Genomic DNA, 26644 nt, shown 5'->3' with positions numbered 1-26644 from the left:
CTATAGGACTAGATTCAGTTAGTCTGGCATAAGACCAGATTTTTATGTGTTTTCTGAGTTGTACAGAAATAACTGCCCATATAACTTTGAAAGTGTATTCCACATGCAGCAACTCTTCAGCTGGATAAACAGAGTGTGTGCAACTTTCCTTTTCAGGACATAAAGGAGAGGAAAATCTTTAGAAAAAACCCCCAACATTTCTGTATGCATGAGCAAAGAGCCTACAAAAGCAATAAAAACCCAAAAGAAAATGAAGCTTTATAGTGTGAACTCTCTTTTCTCTTGCACTTTAGAAAATATATATTCCCATCTAGATGAGGAGAGCTCAGAATCTTCAGCATATGCTGCAGGTCGCCATGTGGAAAGACTTCATTGCCGGCCAAAAGTGTTCATCTGCTATTCCAGTAGAGATTGCCAGAAACACATTAATGTCATCCAGTGCTTTGCTTATTTTCTTCAGGACTTTTGTGGCTGTGAGGTAAACTCAACATTTCATATGTAAACACCTTTTCTTTAATTCAAACTGCACTCCCAAAATTCTATGCTTGAAAACTAGGTATTTCGGTCACTTCTTTCCACAGAGATAACTTTTGTTATTTTTCTAAATATTGGCTGTATGAATTTTCTTTACTTTGGGAAATGAAGATATCTTATCCAGTGTAAAGAAATCCAAACCAAACCAACAGAAGAGTGGAACATCATGATTTCAGGACTTTCATTCAGCCGTGTTTAGCTTGCTTTGAATTAAGTGCTCATTCTGTTCAGTAGGTCTTACATCTTTATAGTCTGCAGCCACAAAGATGTATTGTTGTCTACCTGATATACTTTGGTATTCCTAAAGTGTACTTTGTATTGTAATTTAAAAGAAGTTGAATCTATCAAGACTTCTACTCATAGAACAAAAAATGCATGTTGACAGCACATACTTACTAATTGTTTTTTTCTTTTACTTCCCTTCTGCTCCATTAATACTGTAAAATCAGTAACTCTTTTTTTTTTCTTGTTTTTGTTTGAAAGATATGAGAGAGGCATTCGAATTGCCACTTTGAATGAGCAGGCTTAGAATCTCATACCCCTGTCTAAAATAGAATCAATATGTGGCCAGTTTTTCACTTCTCAGCAGGAAACAGGCAGGACAATTGTTGGGCTCTTTGTGCTGCATTTTTCCTCCCACCCCTGGGATATGAATGGGATGAGCCGGAGCTGGGTTTCATTACAGCAACTCTGCTCTCTGGTGACCAAACACAGAAACACAGCCAAGTCCTTGTGTTTGGGGGAGATGGTCACAGCTTTTTCATCTGTTTAAAGTAGTTCAGGATAAAAATTTTATAAGTAGCTTACTTGAAACCCCTTTTAGAGATGTACTTTAGCCCCACTACACTGCTTCTCTTTGGAATAGTGTTGAGATGAGCCCTTACTGCTTTAACCACATGGTCTCCAGTGTAGGAGTTTCTCGGTGAGGGCAGAGTCGGCGACAAAGTATCTCTATAAGCAAAGCAACTGTAGTAGCACGTGGTTTATTGTGAGGGCCCTGCTTGTAGCTGCTAGGCACACCTAAAGCAGACCAGGAGAGCAGGAAAAGAGGGGGAAAAGAGTGGGGAAAAAGAGGGAAAGGAGAAGAGAGGGAAAAGAGGAGCAGGTTCTGAATACCGTACAATAAATGTCTTTCCAAGTTGAATAGTCTGTGTTGGACCAACCAATCTAATACAAGATACCAATCTCACAACATTTACATACAGCCAATAGAACTGTCCCATTACCTTTGGCAAGCAGAAGGGTATTGTTTAATCAAGGGAGATGGCCCTCAGCTAGGCACACTATTGCTCACTAGCTGATGGCTTGGTACCCCACACCCTAAAGCCTGCCCTCATTTCCATCTCACTTGTTGGTCTCATACTCCCAGAATCTAAACCATCATATTTAGAAGGCCTTTCTACTTCATCCTTCCCAACACTCGAGCATAAATTTATGTAACAAAATAGTGATAGCATCTATGTACAGAAATAATATTGTTATTAAAGCTGTGGAGTTTAATATAAAAAGTGATGCTCAATGCATAACAGAAGAGTTGTACAAGTATTTTTCATATAGAATTAGAATGTTTTTTCATAAAGAAACAGTGACATTTAATAGCCATTTAAAATAATAACTTGTCCATAATAAAAATCCTTTCTCACAGATAGTAGGTCACACAGGATTTTGAAGAGCAGAAACAAAACCAGACACAAAACTACCTGCATCTCCAAGCAGCAGTAAAATGACATCTCTTCCCCATGCATAGGCTAGAGTTATCTGTTTGGAAGGAACTGACAATGATCATCCAGTCCAGCGGACCAAGCACTTCAGGCAGGATCATTTTCTTCCTGTAGCCAAGTGTGTGGCAGCATTTTTCAGGAATCCTTGTGTTCTGGGTATCCACCTACTCTGTATTCTGATGGAGCAAAGTTTTTCACTCTGCTAGGGGTGACACAGCAGAGAAGAAATTGTTGTTCTCTGGAAAAATGCTTTGAAGAAGTTTTTATAAGTGGTTTTGATGTGTGTCTATTATGCAGGTTTTTTTCATCTGTTTTTTTCTCTTATCCTGCTACTCATTCCTCCTGAGAGATGAAGCATCATGTCCTTCATCTTACTGTACACAAGCATTTCAGATCATGGTCAGAAAGCTTGACAAAATACAAAATAAAATAGCTCCTAGGATAGAATTTTCAGAGCTTTCTTATCAGATAAGCATCCTAACTGGAAGGTCTTGATATTTTAGGGACTAATTATGTTTCTATCTAGATATGAAAATTCTTGGCATCACATTTCATTAATATGCAAGGATGATAAGTGAATATGTCACTTAGGGGCACGGTTTAGTGCTAGACTTGGCAGGGCTGGGTGCATGGTTGGACTTGACCTTAAAGGTCTTTTTCAATCTAAACAATGCTGTGATTCTTTTACTTCTGCTACATTCAGCACATTATGGACCCAGACATATAACAGTAAATTGTTTGAGGCAAACACAATTGGTTATTGTGGATTGATGATGCCAGATTTGATTGTAAGTTAACTGTAATTTACTTGATCCAGCCACATTTTCTATATTCTTTTTATTTCCCAAGAAATATTGCTATATATCAAATCCACAGTGCTTTTTTTTAAGGAACCACTTGGGTTTATATACATAAAAGCTTAATATCAAAGAGATTTTTTTTTTGCTTTTCTAGGTGGCTTTAGATTTGTGGGAAGACCTGAAAAACTGTAAAGAAGATCAAAAGGAGTGGCTTATTAAAAAAATAAATGAGTCCCAGTTTGTCATCATTGTGTGTTCCAAAGGAATGAAATACTTTGTTGAAAAAAAGAACTGGAAGCACAGAGGAGTAACCAAAGATGCAGGAAAAGGAGAACTCCTTCTCTTTGCTGTGTTGACTGTTGCAGAGAAGCTTCGTCAGGCAAAGCAGAATTCAGCTGACCTCTGCAAGTTCATTGCAGTCTACTTTGATTATTCCTGTGAGGGAGACATCCCTGCTATTCTGGATCTAAGCACAAAATACAAACTCATGGACAATCTCCCCCAGCTCTATTCGCACTTGCACTCCAGAGATCTTAGTGTACCGGATTCAGAGGTGTTTCCTGTTAACATTAATAAAAGAAATTATTTCAGGAGCAAATCTGGGAGGTCCCTTTATGTTGCTATTTGCAATATGCATCAGTTCATTGATCAGGAACCAGATTGGTTTGAGAAACAATTTATTCCCTTCCCTCCACTGTCTTTATGCTACTCGGAGCCTGTCATGGAAAAATTTGATTCAGACTTGGTTTTAAATGACTTGGTGAATAAACAGGTGATGGATGGTGATTTTTACCTGAAAACAGATATAAACATTTCAGTGGAGAATTCAGACTCTCACTGTATAATTCAGCACTTGAACCTTGGAGAAGATATAGAAACTCAGGACATTCAAGGTGGTGGCAGCTCTGTCCTTCAGCCATTGTTACATGCTGTTAAAGCTTCAAATCTGAAAGACATGCCTCGAGATTCTGGAATCTATGATTCATCTGTTCCTTCATCTGAATTATCTTTACCTTTAATGGAAGGACTATTGACTGACCAAATAGAAACGTCTTCCATTACAGGAAGTGTTTCTTCATCATCAGGCTTAGGTAAGATACAGCAGTGTTTCAAAACTTATATTCAGTTACTGTGCATATTTCTGCCATCTCCAGATAGGTAAGATAATATGTAAGAAGGCTGCAGAGAAAAGTAAACATTGTATAAAGATGGTAAAACAGGTAGACTAACTTCAGAAAAATGCATCTTTTTCTTAACTTAAAGTTTGTGGAGGAACTCTTAGCTAAGATCTAACTAAACTTCTATTAATCTAACTAAAATTCTATTAATAAGTTACTGCTCATTAATTGACCTATTTTAGGAGAGAGAGCTTCTTCCTTCCAGGGACTTCTTGGCAGCTGGGATTTCAGCTGACAGATGTGTGGTGTTATCAAGAGGGTGATATGGTGTGAGACATTCTCACAGACAGCCATAAACCTAAACCTGACATCCTATTTTGCTCCAGCACATGCTGGATCTTTTAGGGATATCATCTATACTGTGGTTAACTCAAGTTTCAGAATGACATCAGGCTTCTCACAAGATACAGGGCTGGGGAATGAACAAATGAGTTTCAGTGGAGGAATTTAAATGCTTGGAAGACACTCTCCAGAACAGATACCCAGCTCAGATGCCTCCAGTTAGAAGATGTAAATTTTGCTTCAGGCTGTATAAAGAAAATGATCTAACCTTACTAGTTACGGGATATTGAACTTGTCGGGGTTTGATGTTCCCCGAGATTCCCCTCGGGGCGGCCGCTCCCCGAGGAGGTGAAATCTTCTCCCAGGGTTGCTGTTCCCTGGGTATTTTCCTGGGGTTGCTGTTCCCCAAGATAATAAGGTTTTCTGTCTTCTCTTTGCCCTGAGTGTTTCACACCAAAGGCAGAGACGACACTGTGAGTCCAGCAGCTCAAGTTATCAAGGTTGTTTATTTCATATTATCTAACAGTTCTTGTTCTGCTTTGCAAAGCGTCCCCAGCAAAGCAAGACACGCCGTTGGACTGGCGCTGGGCTGCCCTGGACTGGGCTGCCGCTGGACTGCCTGCCGCTAGACTGGGGCGGATCGGAGAGCGCCGTACCTTATGTACCGTACTCTCGACCCAACCACAGTCCAAGACGTATTTATTGTTTACAGAACATTACCAATACTAACTTGCTACGCTAACATGTCAGTTCTATTCTAAACCAATCTCTAAAGTCCAAATCAGCAAAAGATGGGGGATGAGAACAAGAACAAGGAAACTAGGGGCCACTCCCCAATTCTTCCATCTTGTCCTCTCAGCCCCATATACTATGAATCCTAATCTCTATAACAAACTGCTATCTACTTCAAAATTCTTAGGATCTGTGATTCTTTCTTCATGTGAGCATTCACTTCCATGGATAGAAGCCAGAATCAGAGTCCTTCTGGGCTCTGTGGGAGGCTGGCTGACCCCCTTGTACAGATCCCAGACCCCCCTGTACAGCCCCCTTATTCTCCAGGGCTGCCAGAGGGATCCTCTGGACTCCAACATGAACTGGCATCAGTGTGGAATGTTCCAGCAATTGTATTGCTATGATAAAGCTGCTCTTTGCTGAGATTTTCCTTAAGTAGCTACAGAAGGTGAATACTGTATTTTGATGTTTGTGTGCTGTTCTGCTTTCTGGAATGAGTGTTGCAAGTGCATTAACTAGACTTTACGCTTGGGTAAATGATTTTTTTTTATTCTTATTAAGATAATTCATAATGTTTGATGCCAGAATTATCTTGGAGGAAGAGAATACAAATGCTGATTTACAGATATAGCACCTATATTTATCAGCTAGATAGTCTATATGACTAAGTAGTTAAAATCTGAAAGAAAATTCAGGTGGAAAAAATACAGATTTACTGATTTAATTAATTAAGCCACAATTACTCTGTTTTCAAAATTAAAACTTTGTATTTTAGTTTTTTTAACTTTTGAGCCTTTTCTCGTATTTGTGGGAAAAATTACAGATGAGCTCTGTAAAGGTTCTATTGAAAGTAGGATGCTAGTTTAAAATGTATGGCTGCCTTCTAAGAAAGCTTTCCTAGTGTCCCCCTCCTGATTCAATTACTGAGCTGTCAGCTGGGTATCCCAGCTGCAAGGAGGCACTGGAAGAAAGAGGCAAGTCTTTCCAGTAATTAATTCTCAAGTCACATACCCCCTTGTTAACATGCTTCAGCTGTAGAAGTTAAACATTAGACCTCTTGCCTATAGAGTTGGATCTTAACACTGATCTTCTAATGTTTTAAGAAACCACAATAATTTCTGCCATTTTCGCATTTACTGTCCTCATCCAAAAGCACCACCCTGCCTGACTCTCCCCCAAACCTCCCTCACCCAAACCACAGTCCTGATGAGCTACTGGGTGCAAAGGAGACAGGGTACAAGGAGACAACTGAGCATCAACTCAGTTTTTAGAGTGCAACCCATTACATTTCTTTAGTGTCTCAGACATACAAAACATATAGCCCTAATATTTATATGCGTGCTAATGAGAGGAGTAATATTCTTCTTCTGAGAGATAGACACATCCAAATTATTGCTCGGAATTCACCCTACATTTCAGTTTTTTACTTAATTTACCTGTTTCTTGGTCAAAACAGATGTGAATAGCTCTGACATTTAGCATCTCAAAAGAAAGTATTTCCTTTCTTCCTTAAAGGACAGTGTGATATAATATTTTGAATAAAAATCCGAAATCACATAATTTATAGTTCTTTTTATCTTTCAGTACAGTTCCTGAGCAGACAGACTACTGGTCTGCAAAGTAAAGAGTCTCAAAGAGATCATCATATTTGGTGTCCTCAACTAGCGTTCAAACCAGTTTAATTTTGAGGAAATATCAATAACCAAACCTTTACTAGGTCCATTTACTAATAAGGTCTTCCCTAAGAAGTCCTGCCTGGGAGGAAAATCATTATTGTACCTCTAGATAACATATTGCTGAGCATGATATTTCAGCCTCAGGAGTGTATGACAAGATGATCAGAGGTTTTTCATAAGTTTTCTGTGCATTGTTACTGTTTCAATTAACGAACTTCACTTTTTTTTATTTCCCTTTTACAGGGGAAGAAGAACCTCCTGTAATGACTACTACAAAGTTCTTAGTGCCTGGAATATGTAAAGCAGAACTTCATTGCCACATCCACACTGATGAACTGCAGGCAATTGCTCCTTTATAATACATTACAATGTTGTTATGCATTGCCACTTTATCAACAGCCTCTGTGCTTTAAGTACCACACTGTCTCAGCACCACATCTACTTGAAGGAACAAACAGCCCCTGAAGAAGATCTGTTATTCCATTTTTTGTGGCCAGTAAACTTGAATCTGTTGGTCTTTTATAAAAACTCTTTCATGATGTGAAAAATGTAGCTTGGAAAAATAGAAGAGCATACATTTAAAATTATTCCTGTTACAATTTAAATGTCATGATATTACACTGTTTACGCGTGCCATAATCAACATTTACTATTTTTTGCTAGGAATAACTTTGCAACTGGGCACAAAATAGCTTGGAACGTTAAGCCTTAGTAAAGTTTGTAGTCCAGTCTCTAGTTTTAAGTGCTGTTGCACTTAATGGCAGGAGTGTTGTAGTGAATGAGAGCAGGATTTTTTTCAGAAGCAAGATAAAATACTAAAGGTGAGACTGAGAAATTCTCCATCAGAAGAAATAATTTTCTTTTCAAAATGTTTGAGCTCTCTTCCTCAGTCTCCTTTTCCCAGATGTTAATGTGTTTCAGTATTTAATTTCAGTGCATGTCTCCATCTTCTGCATTAATCTTCTGTCTCTCCTCTGCAGTCTGGCTGTGGTGACTCACAAACAGCACCACACTGAGATTGAAGGGTCATTCTTACAATAGACAAAAATACAGATCCTCCATATGCTGAGTGATATCATGGAAACAAAGTTTCCTATTTTATTCCTGAAGGGCTAATATGAAGAATAAAGAGATGGGAGAAAAAAGACTGTGTTTTATATTGAAGATGTTCTACGTTTGTTTAGCCATGAGAGGAATATGCTATATGGGGGGGAGGTTATATTTTCATTCAAGGACATGGTGCTACAAAACCCCGTGGGGTAAAACAAGCCAAGACAAGCAGTTAACAGGCAAGAGTACTTTGCCTTGAGGCAAGCAGTAAACAGAAGCCAGTGAGTTATTTTGCAGTTTACACTACCTATCACTTAGTGATTAAGATGGTGTACTGTCGCTAGTGTTATATTAAGGAAAAATGCAAAAACTACCACCGGCCATTTTATCTGCTGACACAGAGCATGCATGTCCTGTTTCCTGCAGTGACTAGGTTGGTAAATCTTCATCCAAAATGTCTGTCCTGTTTCCAAGGAGCAACTTTTCCGAAGTTAAACGCATCTATGGAACTGCAATTCCAGGCACTATTGCAGTAAGCATGGGAACAGCAAATTCTAAAGGACACCTTACCAATGTGCCTTTGCTCATTCTGGTCACGGAGTCCAATTCTGTCTCATTTAACCTGTATTCACATTCCACTAGCAGGAGGTTACTTTAAAGAGAATTAAGGGAGAACTCAAATACCTCAAATATTCTCTTGGTTGTAATAGACAAGAATTAGACATTGTTAACTGTTACATTTTATTATCCATTTTAATAGCATAAGATAGAACTATTAAGTGATGATTTTTGGCTGAGTAGCTGTAAAGCTCATGGGTTATTTTCTTGGGTTGTTTATTTTGTTTTGGATTTCTTTGTGTCCGTTTATATTCAATCATTGGAATTTCCAAACAAAAGACTCTTGAGATTGTTATCACAGGTGGAGTAAGAAAATGCTGTAACAATTATTTGTGTATAACCATTAATGGCAGAACTCTGACATGCTTTGCAGTTGTAATATGGAATTCTGTGATTATTTGGATCAGCACATGTTGGATCTGGAGGGCCTTGTCCATTAATGAAATGTTCCTTATTCTCTCTGTTTTCTGAATTTCAAAGAACACTACCTGGAAACCTTCAAAACCTGCAATTTCTAAGTAAGTTTAGGTAATTTTATACACACAGTGAATCATCTGCGCCTTTGATGATTTTTTAAGGCTGTGCCTCAGGCCTTATTGAAGGCAAAATTCTCCATGTTTTTCCATTGCTTGAAGGTCAGACTAGACAGAATTATTTAGAGGTAAATGCTCCTCGTCTAAATCTAGCTATGAGGGATATTGATTTGGTGCAATTCTTTTGTTATTTTACTGGAGAAAGGGTTCGGATTGAATAAGACAAGGCAGAAAGGTGACACAATCTGTGTGCTGAAGATCTGCGGTACATAGAAATGCCAAAGCTGCACAACGTAAGGAGGAGGCAATTTCTTAGCTGTGAGCTGGTAAAGGTAATGCTGCTTTCATCCATGGGAAGTCCCTGTTCATTTACTGTTATTTAATGCTGAGCTACAGATTGGGAAGATTTTCTTGTTCCATTAAATTCTGTGGCAGAACTGGTATTATGAAATGAAATTAAGTTTTCATCTGGAGCTCTAAGAAAGCTGAGTGTTGAAAAGGGATGAAGGCAGTTTTACAAAGAATCGCTTGTCATTAATGGGTTTTTTTTATTCGTTCAAAATTTGCTGTACAATCTTGCAAAACTCATTTATTAATTATGAAAAGTCTATGCAGATGACAGTCAAATCTAGGGGTGGGAGAGAAGAAAAATTCCTTTATTCCTTCTTAGCTTAAGGTGGAAGCAGATATTGTAAGTGCAAATATAGATTAGGATGGTCTACACCTAAAGTTTACAAAAACTAGAGAAGTAATACTTAATCTAACTTATGATAGCTTTTTTACAAATCACAGTTCTTAAAACAATTAGATACTGTGTATGTTGAGATGCTGGAAGGACATAGTACTGAATTGGCAAGAGTTCTTTTTGCTGGGAATAGCAGCAAAAATCCTTGTAAAAATTATTTTTTAAAAGATAATGTTAACACACTAGAGGTTAGCTTACTACTGTTTTTAAGCATTAGTAAATTCTAAACATGTTAATGATTAAAAGATCCCTTTAATTTCTGCTACACTCAAGTGTGTGGACATCAGATATCTTATAGTGTATTTTCTGGGAGGGTGAAAAAGCATTGGAAAGCTGAAGGCTCAAGATGTGACAGCATTTTGAATGAGGAGTATAGTTGTTGTCATCTTTTGTACCTTTCCATGGACACAGCAAGTGTTGAAAATAGAATGCACCTGACATTTGCAGAAATAATGTTTTGTCATACTTTAATTTACAAGTTAAATACCAAAATAAAATATTTTTGTTCCATGTCATTCATTGGGCTTTTCTTATGTTATTAAAAAGAAATGGCTTAAAAGTGCAATGGTTTTATCCTGCACACTTTAAGTGCGGTTCCACACAACACAAGCAGCCAGATCTGCTAACTGCTGTTCATGCCCTACAGTTGGGAGGGAAGCAGCTGTTTTGATGGGTCTTTATCATAGTCAAATAACTCTAAGAAATTTTAACTTCTAAAACTTCTATGCAGGATGGACTGAGTTTGATTTTATTTTATTTTTTAATAAAATTGCGTTAATATGGTTGTATGTAATTTTTTTCCTATATCCTCCCTGAAGGTCTCCTAGCAGTACGTGGCTGTTCTGCATGCCAAGTGAAACCTATCCACATCCCCAAAACTATAATAACCTGGACTGGATTAATTTTGTCAAAGAGGATGTGATAATTACCTAAGATTTATATGTGGGATTTTTTCATCCAGCTAATTTCAAAGCACTGTTCCAGTCAGTGAACCCTGCAAACTGTAGTTTTAGGGGTAAGCCTTGAAACCACTCTGATTCCATATGTTGCTCAGGTAAATGAAGGGAATCTAGTTATATAATGTTAGATATAATAATGTATAATATAATAGACTTAGTAGTTATAATAGTAAAAATCCATGAAATAAGAAACCAACATCTGAAGAATTTTCTTCATCAGGCAATAAAAAGACCTAAAGCTGTAACAGTCAAGGCCGATTTACAAAAATCAAACTTTTTCCAGACTGGCCTGATAGGGTCACAGGCCTTGGCAATAGATGGCAGAATGAACTAGCGTGAGTGAGTGTGTGGAATGCTGTCCTGTTGGGCTGCTGATGTAGTTGGAATTCTAACTATTTAGTTGCTACTGGTGTGCAAAAAGATCTGCTTGAAGACAGGCAGTCTTGTTGATTATATGTGTCAGGTGAGTTTGTTTCATGGCAGTCCATGAGTTTTGCATTTTTTCTCCACAGGGGAAATGTGTGTCTGTGGATTTCACATAATTCTAAACTCTTTAACACATCCTCTCCCTATGCAAATTCTGTATTAAGCCTTTATTCTATACTAAACCTTTAATTGCAAATCGACATAAAATTGCTCACAAAACTTGCTCTGAATTTTTGTAATAGATAGCCAGGTTTATGATAAGATTTAACTCAACCTAAAATACTTTGCTATTGATAATCGTAATGCATTTTCCTAGGAACACAACATTTTTTCCATTTCTTCAATATTACATTTCTTAATAGCCATAGAATGCTGGATTATACCAAGGGCTTGGGAAACTGATGCAGCATTTTTTCTGTTTTAAACTAAATTAACCTTTAGAAGCTGTCTTTCATTGGTATATTGATTACTTCCAATAACAGCAAACCGAGAGATCTTCATTACCCTTGACACTACAGTAAAAATACAGATCAAACCTAAAAACAGAAGTCAGCTTCTTCGTGGTTAAAAAAAATTATTTCTACAGAGGATTAAACTTGCCATTTTGGATGGTCTGCATAGTAAAAGGGAAAATTAAACACTTGGAGAATGGACTTGTCTATTTTTCACATAGTTGCCAAACTAAACTGTGTTTTAAAGACAAGAAAGTTCCCAGAAGGATTTTACATTGAGGAAACCAGTGTCAGCAATATTTTCAGGGCAGTTAGCTGTCTGGTGAAAATAATTTCTGGTGTAAGTTGTAGAACTGTAATCATGCTATAAAAGTGTTTTTTGGCAACATTCTTTAGGCCTTTCCAGAAGGCAGTGCCACACCCTTTTTAGTAATGCTTTATTTCTCAGGTGATTCAACCAATCTCAGTGGGTCTGGTTATGAAATCAGATACTGGTGATGGAAGTGGGACATAGTTTTTTTTTTCTATAAGTGCGCAACTGGTCACATACAGGCTATGAGCAAGTGCTATTGTCCTCATACTACATGAGAACTGGGTAGGAACTAGTTCAGGTATAGGAAATAGATCACTTGGGAACAGAGGTGGGCTCTGGTGTCAACTGAATGCAGAACACAGTCTTCATGTCTTGTTCTTGAGCCATAATGGTGATTCCTTGAGCAATCTGTGACCAGTCAGGGTATTTGACTGGAGATTATTGATGCAGTTTTGGTGTTTTGCAATAACTTGTGTGATGGAACCACACTGGTGGTGAGTACTGGTTCATGTCCTAGAGGTCTGCAGCACCACTGCAGCAAATCGTCTATTGATGGAGCATGGTGGGAAACAGAGAGTGGCACAGCAAGAACTGCAGGAGAAGGAAGAGGTGGATTTGGGGCAGATGTTAAGCAATGTTTTATATCCTTTACAGCACCCCACAGAGACCTCTGAAGTGTGAGGTACCCCAGGGCAGACTCTGCAGAGGCCTGTTTCAGCCCTGTAGCACTCCTTGGTACTATTCCAATGGAAGTGCATTGCTTGGAAGTGCTTGGTTTGCAAGAATGACTCCTTCATAATTTTGATGAAAATCTGGAGTGCTTTAATTGCTGTCAGTTACATCATACTTATTTCAAAATAATTAAAAGTGACAATAGAATTAGACCTACTTGTCTTTAGCAATGTCTAATAGAGGGGGTGTACCCATAAAAGCCGTGAGTCATCAACAAAAAGGAAACTGCTCTTTATTGTAGCTTTTGCAAACAATACCAAGGTGTGTTTAGGTGTTAGGAAGGAAGTCACCATCTCTTTGCTGAAGAGTTGGACAATGCTCAGCTACTGAGGGTGGAGTGGGAATACCAGTCACAGTGAATCAGGAAAACAGGGCAGGATTTGTGTTTCTGAACTTCCCCTCTTTGCTTAGACTGCCTCCAAACCTGAGAAATACGACTACATTTATTTGAATATTGATGTTTTTACCCTTGAATTGGCTTACTAAACATTTTTTTAAGTATAACAGATATCACTGTGTTTGTAAGATAATGTTTTGGACTGAAGTAATAATACATTTAACAGTTGAATTTTATATTTTGCATACTTGTCCTTGGGTTGAGGGTTGAGGGGAAGTGAGTTTTTTCAAGAGGCTGTGGCCAAACCAATCAGTGGTCAGGTTTGAATGTTGGCACTTTTAGTGGCCACTGAGGGGTTGGACACGCCTCCGAGGACACAAGGGGTTAAAAGCGAGGCCTCCCAGAGAGACTTCCTCTTTTCTGGCTCCGCTTTCAGGAGAGGAGCACCTTTTCCCTCCTCCCCTACCCAGGATGGGTGGGGGAGGGGGGCCACGTGGCCGGGCTGAGGGGAACCACGCGGCTGAGCTGAAGTAAGCTGGGGCCCCGGGGTGGGGGGGATGGGAAGAGAGTGGACAGGACTGGAGCTGAGCTGGTCCCATCCAGGATGGAGGGGTGGAAAACTGTGGAGGTGCCTTCCGTTCCGCCCCCCCTCCGCCCTCCGGGAGAAAGCGCCCAGTCGCGTGTGGGAGTTGCCAAGCCTTGGAGTGCCTGAGCCTGCAGCCCTGCTGGGAGCCAGAAACTGTTAACCCTTTCTTGGCAGAAAGAAACTTTTTTCCCAGACATTGATTCTCATGGCTAGTGGTTTCAGAAGAGAAAGAAAAACAGCCTGGGATCGAGATGATAAAGCACAATTGGAAAGAACCCTAGATGGGCAGGGAATTGAAGAGGAGTGTCTTCTGAGCTGGACTTTTCTTGCATAATGTTAGCCATAGACTGAACTCAAGTCTCTTTTTGTTGTTGTTTAAATTTATGGGGGGCTCCCGGGGGTGGTCCCCCGGGAGACCCCCAGGCCCTTGGGGTCGTGGGTGTTCCCGTGCTGGCAGGCAAAGAGACTTCAGACGCCGGTGGGGTGCTGATGAGGTGAGGGTTTATTCACTGAGGGAGGGGGGGAAGGGAAGGGGAGCATCCGGACGCCTCCAGGGGAAGGGGGGCAAAGAGGGCGAGACCCCTTGCCTTAGCATTCTTATCACAGAGGTTCAAAGGGGCGCGGTAACATTCTCCAGCCAATGAGGTTACAGATAACTTGATACTGCAGGGAGGATACAGACTTGGGATAAACCATACATTTTCCAGGGGTGAGCTAGAGCAAACCATTTCCATAAAATGCAATCCCACAAGTCACCCTTTTTTTCTTTAAAATGTGAGAAGAGAAATATGACATTTGATAATTAACAATTTAAAAATGAAACAGTAATTACACAGTTTTGCATAAAACCAAATACAGTTGCAGTAAGGATTATGTTATACTGTGAACTTTTATCTGACTTTGTAATTGCAGTAGACGGGTTATGTGAGTTTATATTGCAAGATTTGAAACAAATTTACAAATTTGTTTGAGCCTTTCCAGCGTGACTGGCCTAATAGTGTCTAGCCTTTTCCAACTGGCTTTTCAGACCACCACAGCCCCCAGTTTAGGCTGAGGTGCTGACTTCTGCTCCCACTCTAGGGACAGGAAAACACGTGGAGTTCCCCGGGCTCCACACACGGCCTCAGAATCTCACCCACGGATCTGAGCCAAATCACTCCTTTCACTTTCCAACTGGTTCAACCGAAAGGACCTACACTCTGCGTGCAATTGTTTACATTCGTCCATATGTACCCATTGGCTCCATTTCCTTCCCATCCCCATGAAGTAGTTTTACAATTATGCCTTTCTAGTTTTGTGTGTGTTCATATTGCAGATTCCCCTGTTTTCTACTTTAGAAAGCAGAGGCCTTTTCAAGTCACAAGTGTGGATCCAAGGGAAGCAGTTTTTAGATTGTCTTCTTGTAAGGCGCGATTCAGTGGTAGACTATTGAATCGGTAACGCTTTTTGGGTTTATACTTTCCTCAGTTAGTTCTGAGGGTGATTGATAACCTGATAGAGTGTCTGAGAAAGTATTTGACAGTTTTTCTAGTTTTTTTCTTTTGTTTTTCTTTTGATGACCTAAAACTGGGGGTCTTTTGTTAGGTCTCTGACACTTCTGGTGCAAGTATGGACGAAAAAAATCCCCAGTGGGTACATATGGACGAATGTAAACAATTGCATGCAGAGTGTAGGTCCTTTCGGTTGAACCAGTTGGAAAGTGAAAGGAGTGATTTGGCTCAGATCCGTGGGTGAGATTCTGAGGCCGTGTGTGGAGCCCGGGAAACTCCACGTGTTTTCCTGTCCCTAGAGTGGGAGCAGAAGTCAGCACCTCAGCCTAAACTGGGGGCTGTGGTGGTCTGAAAAGCCAGTTGGAAAAGGCTAGACACTATTAGGCCAGTCACGCTGGAAAGGCTCAAACAAATTTGTAAATTTGTTTCAAATCTTGCAATATAAACTCACATAACCCGTCTACTGCAATTACAAAGTCAGATAAAAGTTCACAGTATAACATAATCCTTACTGCAACTGTATTTGGTTTTATGCAAAACTGTGTAATTACTGTTTCATTTTTAAATTGTTAATTATCAAATGTCATATTTCTCTTCTCACATTTTAAAGAAAAAAAGGGTGACTTGTGGGATTGCATTTTATGGAAATGGTTTGCTCTAGCTCACCCCGGAAAATGTATGGTTTATCCCAAGTCTGTATCCTCCCTGCAGTATCAAGTTATCTGTAACCTCATTGGCTGGAGAATGTTACCGCGCCCCTTTGAACCTCTGTGATAAGAATGCTAAGGCAAGGGGTCTCGCCCTCTTTGCCCCCCTTCCCCTGGAGGCGTCCGGATGCTCCCCTTCCCTTCCCCCCCTCCCTCAGTGAATAAACCCTCACCTCATCAGCACCCCACCGGTGTCTGAAGTCTCTTTGCCTGCCAGCACGGGAACACCCACGACCCCAAGGACCTGGGGGTCTCCCGGGGGACCACCCCCGGGAGCCCCCCATAAATTTAAACAACAATATCTTTTGAACATAAACTGCATGTGGGTGGATGCAGCTGCCTCTGCTTTTGCTACAGTGACTGGCACTTTAAGAGTGGAGTGAACAGAGAAGAGGAGGGAGGGTGTGGTGGCGCCCTCTGCCCTCAGGGAAGACCTGCTCTTGGCCCCAGGGAAAAAATGGGGAGAGCTCAGCATGCAAGCATCCTTAAAAAGAGCCCTATAGCAGCTTTAGCCCATGGACAGTGGTGAGAGCACTGGACATGGAAAAGAGAGTGTCACCACTGCAGACTTCTCTGGGCGGTGCCACGGGTGACATGGAAACACATAAAGGGTGGACCTGTGTTTTCTGAGGAGCAGTCTGTGGTGTGAGAGAGACTCCTCTCTCCCTTGCTGAATTGAAGATTAATTTTTTGAGTGGTGACTGTTTGATTTAAAACCCAAGGTTTTGGTCTATGGAGGGTAATGTGTAGGGGGTGGAAATTGGGGGAAAAGAAGAAATGTTCTGGGAAGGTTTAATTTCTGCTTTTTATGTGTGTTTAGAGTTTTCCTTTCTATTTCTGTTCTTATGTAATGTAATAAAATTTTGTTCTCTGTTTTCAAGTTTTAAGCCTGCTCTACTCTGTTCTTGACCACATCTCACAGTAGCTCATTAGGAAAAGCATACACTCATGGGTGCATTAACATCTGGCCAGTGTTAACCCATGACAATACTGAAGAAAATTCCATGCTTGCTATGATTTTAAAATGCTGAACAAACAACAGTTTCAAATTACATTAGTAATTACTGAAAAGTGTTCAGTCTCCCTGGAGAATGCTTTAATTTGAGCAGATTCCACTTTGTTAAATAATTATAGGTGTTACATCAACTAATTGGTCATTCCCTATGTGCATAAGTAAGTGGAAATTTTGTGGACACATAAAATACTCTAAAAGTTAAGGGTCTCTAAACAGAGCATCTCTTCCCATTTCCTGATGATATCATATTGAGCTTTAAAACAGGAGTCTGGAACTGCCACTTTCCATGACAGACATGGTAAGTCCTGGATAAAAAAATGGACGTGCACTTACAGCCTGTGCATCTCTGCTTTTGTAACAGGCACTGCCAAAGCAAGGGGTGGGATATCTGTTTTCCACTTGTCTTGGCTGCAGCAAAGGCTCAGTGTTTCAGGAACCCATCAGAAATCATCAGACTGAGCGACCTCACAGATTTCTCCAGTCTGCTAATTATATCATTATATCTCAATGCTGAGAGCCCAGGTTTTGTCCAGGTGTTGCTTAAAACATAAATCCCTCACTGCCATAGGGCAAGAGAAGTGCCAAGTCTCTGCACAGCTGTGTATTTTCTATGAATTCCTACTTAAAGAGCAGAAGAAATCTGCAGTTGTAAACTACAATGTAAAACTACTATGGCATCTTGATGGCTATTATCCGGTTGAATTGTCCCTAGTTTTAAAATAATTCACCTTAAGAACCACTTTAAATATGATTTTAATTCCAGAATGTTTTCATATAATGTGGAGTTTAGAGATTACTATTCCAGCCTGAAGAAATGACGTGGAATTAGAGACCTTTACTTAAAGCAAGGTCTGATGTCTACATGTCTCTTCCAAACCACGTTCCTGTCCTCAGCAATTAGAAATAACTGAGAGATGAAATCTCCTAGTGAGATGTTGGTTTAGCAAGTAAGGCCAAACCACAGTTAACTATTAGTTATTCTCCTGTAAAGTGTTTCTAGTATCCAGGCTACAAAATGTGATGAGTTTATTATTGTTTTTCCATTGGCTGTTTTATGTTGGCAATGCTACTACTCTGAGACACCTACCACCTACATTTCATTTGAATTTGATTTTGGTTTAAATGATGTAATTGTATTTATTATTATTATTATTATTATTATTATTATTATTATTATTATTATTATTATTATACTGACTTCGGTCACAGAAAATAAGGTGATCTTTACCAGGCACAGTACAAACACAAACTAGAAAGAGTCCCTCATCTGAAGTGCTTGCCCTCTACCTCCATCTCCACATCCCTATATTTTTCCACGTCAATAGGACTTTTGAGGTGTATTTCCATACTACTATTTTGTCCAAAACACACATGCTTGTTACTATCTGTATATTATTTGTCGCTATTTTCCCCAAGTTTTTAACCTAATGGGACCTACTCCTGGTCGCTTGCTGTTAATCTCGTTCGAGGCTCTTAGCGTGGCGCGATGTCCTTTGCCTGTCTATGGTGGGTCTGCCTCGTTAGCTGTTCCTAACCCCAGCTTGGTTTCCTTCACCTTCCCCGGGCGGGAGGCGAAGGATGGGCGGAGGCCGGGGCAGCGCAGCCCGAAGCCCCGGCAGAGGCAGGGGCCGGTCGGGGCTGCGGAGGCAGCTGCTGCGGGCCTGAGCGGCTACCCCTCAGCGGCATGAGCTGTGCAGAAGGGTCGCGGAGCGGAAGGGAAGGACAGGACATAGAACCGAGGAGCACATTGGTGCCGGGAAAGGAGCCGGGGCGGGGAGCCGGGCGGGGCCGGCGGAGAGGGGCGGGCGGCGGGACGAGGCGAGGCGAGGCGAGGCGAATACACACACAGAGACATCCCCTCCCTCCGGCTGCCGTGACAGTCGCCCGGAGCCCCGGGACCGCGTCCCGGCCACTGCCACCGGCTCCCCCTGCCCACCCTCCGCCGCCCTTTCTCGCTGCCGCCGGACCGGGGCGGCAGCTACGCCAGCCGCATGCCCAGAGAGAGCAGGAGCAGGACGGGGCAAGGTGAGTGTCGTCCCTTGGGGCTGGGCTCGAGCTGGGGTGGGCAGGTGGGCGCTGCCTGGCAAAGCTGGTGGGGCTCCACGCTTCTGGGGCAGCCGGAGGCGGCGGAGCTGAGCGGAGGTCCCTCAGGGAGGACCCGCCACGCCTTACGGGACTCAGCACGGAGCGGTAGAGGCAGTGCCACGGCAGGTCGGGAGGAACGGGGCTGGTCCTGCTCTAGCTCCTCGCCCCGCTCCGCGGTGCCCCGTGCAGCAGAGGCCGCAGCTCCGCGCTGCCCCGGTCGCTGCGGGACGCGCGGGCTCCGCTTGTGCCCGTGAGAGGCCCTGAGGGGGGCGGCTCCAGGGCTGGCGGGCGCTCGACTCGCTCCCTCTCGGGTGTCTGTATTAACTTATGCTTTTGAAGAACTTTCAGCCTTTGTTTAGTGGCAGATCTCTGCACGAGGGTCTGTTTCGAGGGAAGGGCCGCGGTGCCCGGAGCCGGTCGCCTCCTTTAACGCCCCATGGTGGTTGTCACGGAGCGGCTGTGCCCCTCTGCTTGTTTGCCTTGCGGGGCCCAGAGCCGGCTCTCGGCCCTTCCCTCCGCCCGCACGGTCCCCGCCTCGGGCGAGGAGGTAGGGGAGCCTCGAGCCGAAAGGAAAGTGGAAAAAAACAAACAGGGAGCGTAATGAGTTACGCTTGTGGAGCGAGGCTCCGCAGCCCGCAGTGGGCTGTGATGGGAGGCAGCGCTGGTGCGCGGACTCGCAGCTCGGTCTGTGCGGTTCGCAGGTGAACGCGCTGTGCGGTTCATCCCGGCTGCGGGGTGAGTGCGCTCATCTCAGTGCGGTGCTCGGCAGAAGCCAGGAGCTGTCCTTTACTACGAAACCATTTACGTTCATGCCAGAAATTCTACTCTAGTAATTTTTTTTTCGTATTTTTTAAAAAATTCAGTTTTTGTATCATTCTCAAATCTTACGACTGTATAAACCTTCTTGTAGACCTTTTCCATGTATACCTATATTTATTAATGCAATTTCTAGTTAAATGTTATCCTTTAGTACATTTTCACAGTTAAAGGGCAGAGGAAATTCTCTCATCCTCAAACACTTGTAATGGAATTACTTTGGTTGCATACTTAGTTCTGTAACATGTACACAGGTCTGCCGAGTGCAACAAGTTATGAGACGGATGTTGTATCTGTACAGAATTTGAGTTCAGAATAGGAAAACCCATGGAAGTTGGAAACAAATGGAGCTAAATATTTACTGCAGAATAGTAGTGCTTACAGAATGTAGGTAGTGGAGTATGTGAAACAGCTTTCCTGGTGCAGATGAAGTAAGGGAATGCACGAGTATATCTCTGGCTTGTCATTTAGTGGATTCAGTCCTTCTATATAAATTTTTCATATGTATGATACTCAGTCTCAGTAAATATTTGTTGGCCAGTTTCAGTAAATAAAATGTCATATTGTTTTGAACAGAAACCCCATTCACTTTCCTGTTGGAGTTGTTTGTATGGGTTTGCAGTGTGACAAGGCCTCCTGACCCGTGAAGACACTGTGACATTCAGTATCATTCCCTGCACATTCTCGCAGACCTCTGCTCTGTTTTGAATAGCTCACTTCTTCTCAGGACTGTTTTTGTGTAGACAGTTGTTCTGGCGTGATTCCAAGTTGTGGGAGTCCTATGTGCACATAATTTGGAGGTGTATTATGTGGAGCTGCTTCCAGCAAGCTGCCAGTGAGACCACATGGCATTAAACAAAACTGTTTTGTTTTGCTGCTCATGAATTTGAAGTGCGTTTATGTGTAATACCTTCTTATTGACTCAGGAGCTTTTTCCTGTGTTAAAAACGTGTTACTTTTTCCTATCTTAAATATTTTGCTTTAACTGTTAAGGAAGATTACACTGACCTCTTAATTTTTTTAATCCTGGAGTTTTATTTGTATGTTTTCAGTGGTTTTGGTTTTTGAACAATCTCTTTTGAGGAAAGGATTTTTCTGGTTGTTGGGGTTTTCTATGTTTTTGTTTGTTTGTTTGTTTTGTGGAAGCATCTGCCTGCTGCTGCAAATGCTGTAATGAATGCATTTAGAATCTTTTTGGAGTGCTTTGTGTAGGTGCTGTATTTTACTGAAGACAACTTATATTCAGTGAACGAATGAGAGAGCTGTATTTGGAAAAAGAATTTGTTGCCATTTTCTTCCTGTGAAATATGGAGTGAAACTGGCAAATTATATGTTTGTGGAAAACTATTTTGTTTAACTCAACTGGCCTCTTTAAGTGTCTTTGCTTTGTTACCAAAGTGTGCCTCTCAACTTGTGGGAGTGTGTTGTGGATTCCGGTTGTTCGGGTCATCTGAAATTAGCAAATGGCTGAGGTTTTGTATAAGTCTCTAGGAGTGTGTGAAATTACTGTAGTGTAGTTCCTAAAACAAATTAGAAAATAAAGGACTTGGTAAATACGCTCCAGTGATGTGTGATTACTATGCACCTCCTGCTTTGCTTTTGACTATAACAGCTATAAAGTAACTATTCTGGAATAAATGGTTCTTTAGCATGTGGCTGTGGCTGTCTCCACCCCCAAATGTAACACAAGGGATGTGCAAACACTCAGACTGTTCTCTCCTCTAGTGCCAGCCGGGTAGAACGTGCAGGGATGTACCCAAATGTGGGCAATAATTAACTCGCAGGTGTTCGGCACAGCCCGGGATCAGCTGAAAGGGTTCCTGTCGAAAGGATCAGGCTGTTAATACCTAAACACAAGGGTGTGTGTACATTCATTAGCTTCCTAACCACCTGCTGATGAATAGCCTGAGGGTGCATGCTGTTCATATATCCCGTGGCTGGAGGAGGTCATTTGCAGTAACATGTGTCTTACCCAGACCACTGCTGAGGGCAGTGCTTAAGGGTATGGCCAGTAGTAAAATGTTGCAATTCCCTCCAAAAGATTGTTTAAACTGGTCAAAAAGCAGAAGCTTTATGTTCTTGGCAATGAAAGGGGCTTTTGGCCTTTTGTGTTAAATCATTATATATATAATCAAAAATGTAACTAGAAAGGTGCCCCATACCGTTGTTTTTCTTTTTCCCTTTCTGTGGAGTTAATTGCCCTTGTAGTCCTCTAGTTGCCCTCATAGCTCTGCAGGTGTAATCAATGTGTGGTACAACTTGCATTCAAAAAAGTTTATGGCTTTTACACCACTGAAGCTTGCATAAATTTGGAAAGTTGGCAAGAATTATCTGGACTTGTGTGGTTTCTGTAGAACAAAACCAGCTGCTCTGTTGGTGTCATCTCTCAGACGTTTTATTGTTAAAGAGAAGTGCGGCTCTTTTTAGTTTATTTTAAACACTTCACCATTTCTCCTAAATTAATACTCTCCTAGTATTATAACTAGGAGAAGAGTATGTCCATTCCACTGTGTGTACTGTATCAAGAATCCTACTGGTTTTATTTTAAATACAACTGTGTGCCCATGTAGTGTTCCTTCAGAAGGTTTTGTCTGGACTCTCACCTATTTCCTGAAGATGACAACCAGCTGTTTGCACAGGTATATTTTGGGGGTGACTGACTCCTTCAGCTTGTGTGTGGCCTTTACCTGGGAGAGGTTAACAGCATGTAGGAGTTGCAGCACCGGCACATTTGTATAGACATGTACAGTGATGAGGATATCCCAGGCCTGGGATCCCCCTGCAGACAATAGGTGGGGATGAGCCCTAAAATGCTTTGCCCACAAAAGCAGGTGCTGTCATAATTAACATTTGTTGATGCTCCACAGATAATTAATTAACGGCCAAAAAAACCCTCACTCAAGTGAGTTGACTGTTGTGTGGAGGGGTGGTCTTGGAAACTTTCCCATGTAGGCTTGAATTCTAAAAACTTACCCATGTAGGTTTGGATTCTGACTGTGCTTAGCAATTGCAGGTGAAAAGCTGTAAAGACTCAATTTTAGGGCAATACAACTGCCTTTCAATGTATTAGAAAACCAAGAATGTAAATTCAAGGCAAACTTGACAAACTTCAATTAAGTGTATTAAGCTGTGCAATAGTCCTGAATGAAATAATCATCATTATTAAGACAGTAGGCTGAAAGCATTGTCATTTTAATTTTAGGCAGAAAATATGACTTCCTTTCAGGCAGATAAAATTTTAACCTGCTGCTATTTCCTGGCAGTGATGATTCTGATAAAGGGAAAAATATGTTGTATTTATCTCTACTGTCATAGTATTTTTTTTTTTGGTTTTCATTTGTTCTTAATGTATTTTTGTTGAGGATAAACCTCTTTATTATGAGGGAAGCAGGAGTATGCTGAAAGGATGAAAAGATATGGAAAAAAAAGGACAGTGATTGCATTAATTTTATATTGGGCATGCATGCTGTATCTCATTCTTCTTCTTCTTTTTTTTTTTTTTTTTTTTTTTTTTTTCTGAGTCCGCCTTGACAATGAAAAAGGTTTCATTTCAGTGCTAGTTTCAGAAAATGCATCTTTTTGGTTTAGTAAGTTGTTCCTTAAATTGACTTAGCTTTGTATAGCCCTTTTAATATTCTTTACAAAAGCAGCAAAAAGAATGTTCTGGAAATAGTTTTCCTCTAGATAAAATCTAGATTAAAAAAAAAATAGAAAAACTCTCTGTGTTTTATTGTTACAACTTTTGAATAGAAACTTAGTGCTTGCTTTCAAATACAGAAGTTTGAGGAGGATAGAGTTAAAGAAATCTCAAATTGCGGGTTGTATGAGTCACTAAATTGGGAACATAAATACTCATATTCTTTGGAAAGGACCTCTCAAAGGTCCTCTATGTTTTCCTGCATAGTGTCAACTTCAAAACACAATACGTTTAGCTTAAAAGTAGTTGTATTTGCATTTGAAATCATAGTTTATGATAAAAGTCAGATAACCTTTTGCATGTTAAACTGACCAAAGGCTAGCATTAAGTCTCCAGTGGAAGCTGCATTATTATACTGATGTGTTGTGTTTGCTGAAAAGAAATAAAAGCTTGGAGAGGGGTAAAGAGAAATGAGCAGTGCTGGAGAAATCTCTGTGCATGGTGATAGAAGGGATAGGTTGTTTTGTTTGCTGTCTGCTGCTGAAGCCAGAGACTTGAAATAGAACCATCTGGATCTTTTAGTCCAGAGAGAAACAGATTTCTCTCAGGAGGACATATGTAATTTCAACATCAATGGCAGAAAAATTCTTGATATCTCTGTGTGTTGAATAGACTATAGTAGTGTTCTCTGTATTCTGATAAAAAGTATATTTCATCTTTTGTGTGTATCTTCTGCATTTTAAACCTTCTCTTTAAAATGCTTTGTTGAAGTCTTTGCAAGTGTTTCATAATGTTAATTTTTGTCCTAATCAGATGAGAGGTTTTGTTGCATGTTTTAAGATACCAGACTACTGAAGCCTTATTTTTTTTCATTGATATGGCAATCAACTACCATGCCTAAAAGTGACAACAAAGTTCACAAGCATTCCCTATTGTGCCCTACACTACTCAAGTTTCACTTGAAACCACTGGCAGCTCCTGATAACTGCAGATTGGAGAATGTGGATGAGTCCTTGCTTCTCTATTCATGGCAGTGATGGACAGTATTATATGATATATTGATGTGCAAGACAGACTGAAGCAGCATTCTCAATTCTTTCTTTTTCTTTCCTGAGCAATAACCTGCTTAACCTGCTTAGGAAAATCAGTGTTTATATTTTGGGAGTAGAACGTGTGCATGTGCCTGCCTGTGGTGTCCCTGATGTTGCTGTCTTACCATATAAATGTATTTGAATGGTTCTGAAAGCTGTCTGAGCTGTAACCCTGTCCTCTCTTTGATGCAGAGAAAGTTCTCCAGGGGCTTTGATTGACGTTAGATGGATTACAATTTAATTGGCTGCCTTCCATTTCTTTTGGTGTTTTTTAGGGACAAGAGCTAAGGCTCAGTTGACCAAAGGACTAGTTCTATTGACAGTTGTCTCATATTGGGCTGTATTTCTCCAGCATGAAGCACTCCTTCATGTCAGTGCTCTGGCTTCAGCCTGAAATGAACTTCTATCTATTTATTTATTTAATAATTGCCTTTTACCTTTTAATGTACTTTGTGCTGAGAATAAGTACAACATTCATGTTATCTCAGAACTAAATATTGTCTTTTCTATATGCTGGATGGACTATCTCATTGTCTATAGCAATTGTGTGTCTATGGGAGAGGTAGCCAAACTCAACACTTGCTGTGAAGCAGGATCATTCCATTACTTTAAAGCTGCTTGTCTGTCACCTTGAAAAGTTCTGACCAAACTCTGCAGCATCTGTGTTCTCTAAACTGCTGCCTCCAAATGTCTTTGTATATATGCTTCTGTAAAGTACCTATATTAAATTTAACTGCACTTCTGAAGAGGACAGAAGGCATATACTTTTAATAGGATGCCTTCAGAACAGGAATAAAAACTCTCAAAAATAGATATTTGAAAAGGTCCTCCAAAACATCATTCTTTAGAACATCACAAGAATTTTTAAAGACTACAAGAGGGTAAGTAATAACATGCCATATGTTCATTGAGGTCAAAACTTGAAATAACCATGGTGTATGTGATATCAGTTTTATGTGTGCTGCATGGATGACTTGGACTGAAGCGGTCATACAAAGTGGAATTCTCAGCACTGGCTGCTACTTTGAATTACTCTTCAAGGGCTTCTTGACTTTTCACTGGTTTCACTGAAGTATGCTGTCGTGGCATAAAAATGTTTTGCAACAGCCGTATCTGAGAGTCTTAGAAAAACAATTTGAAGAAAAGTTTGTTTTTAGAATTTGTTGTTATGCAGTTAAATAATGAAGTTTGGTTTAAAGTTTAAATGTGCCCTTTAACAAACTGTTTGCCTAAGGTGGCGGCTGGTTGGAAGCTGAGTGCTATCGAGATGGGAGATACTTGTGTTTGCTGACTTTGGGTGTGGAAATGTGGCTTTTCAGAGAGCAGTGCAAGGGTAAATATGTTCATTCACTAGAAATAGCAGATTTCAGGCAGTTAGTGAGGAAATGGGAATGGCCTCTTTAGAGATTTTACACTACACCTGCTAACTGATAATTAGCTCTTCAGGCTTTGTGAGCATAAAGACATTTGCTTCAGAGAATGATGGTGGGTAACAAATCTTATTCCTTGTAGTAGATGCACAATAATGCCCATTACATAGTGATGCTGTTGCCTTATTTTTCATTAAAAAGAATAATAGTTTCTGCATTGAGGGTTCTTAGAGTTCAGAAAAGATTTTTTTTCCCTCACAGTTTTCCTATCAACTAAGTATAACAAGATAGAATTTCAACAATGCAAAGCATTTTAGTGAGGGTGAGGAACTGTGGGAACATGTTTCGTCAGAAGATATTAATTATTTTTGCCTTAACTGTAGTGAACAGCTGTTGAATGATATGTTATTTTTTCAACTATGGCTACTGTGAATATCTTGTCTAGAGATACAAATAGGGTGTGGAGGGAGAGTCAAAAAATATTTTTAGCCTGAAGATCAAAGGGTATCTACACTTAATAACACAAGGGGAGGGGGAAAAAAGGCAGAGGAGAAAGTGGGCTTTGTGTAGGGAATCAGTTTTAACAAGATTGGCTAATACTTACCCCATTCTTCCAGATATGTCAGGTTTGAGCCAGTGGGGTGTTGTGGTTTCAATACTTTTCTTGAACCTTCTCATGTTTTTCTGTTCAAGTGATCCTGCAGTGCTGTTCTGTGCAGGTGTTCGGGGGCTTGAGTGCTGTGCTGTACTAGAGCCTTT

At 40.7% G+C, this 26644-nt stretch overlaps 2 protein-coding genes across 6 annotated transcripts in view; both read left to right on the top strand.

Annotated features, from left to right (window-relative positions):
* The window catches only part of IL17RD (interleukin 17 receptor D), a 50481-nt gene extending 40097 nt beyond the window's left edge, over positions 1-10384 (top strand). For 2 of the 3 annotated variants that reach the window (XM_063411350.1, XM_063411348.1), the window contains 3 exons: positions 294-478; positions 3210-4146; positions 7167-10384. In XM_063411350.1, coding sequence (XP_063267420.1) covers positions 294-478; positions 3210-4146; positions 7167-7282 — 1238 coding nt within the window. In that variant the 3' untranslated portion in view covers positions 7283-10384. The remainder of the gene's footprint in view (positions 1-293; positions 479-3209; positions 4147-7166) is intronic. The other variant, XM_063411349.1, reaches the window with a different exon arrangement.
* An 8171-nt stretch (positions 10385-18555) lies between these two features.
* ARHGEF3 (Rho guanine nucleotide exchange factor 3) overlaps positions 18556-26644 on the top strand; it is a 109801-nt gene continuing 101712 nt past the window's right edge. For 2 of the 3 annotated variants that reach the window (XM_063411316.1, XM_063411315.1), the window contains exon 1: positions 18556-18911. In XM_063411316.1, coding sequence (XP_063267386.1) covers positions 18571-18911 — 341 coding nt within the window. In that variant the 5' untranslated portion in view covers positions 18556-18570. The remainder of the gene's footprint in view (positions 18912-26644) is intronic. The other variant, XM_063411318.1, reaches the window with a different exon arrangement.

The sequence above is a fragment of the Prinia subflava genome, chromosome 14, assembly GCF_021018805.1.
Source record: "Prinia subflava isolate CZ2003 ecotype Zambia chromosome 14, Cam_Psub_1.2, whole genome shotgun sequence".
Lineage (NCBI taxonomy): Eukaryota > Metazoa > Chordata > Aves > Passeriformes > Cisticolidae > Prinia > Prinia subflava.
This window is presented reverse-complemented; position numbering and strand designations above follow the sequence as displayed.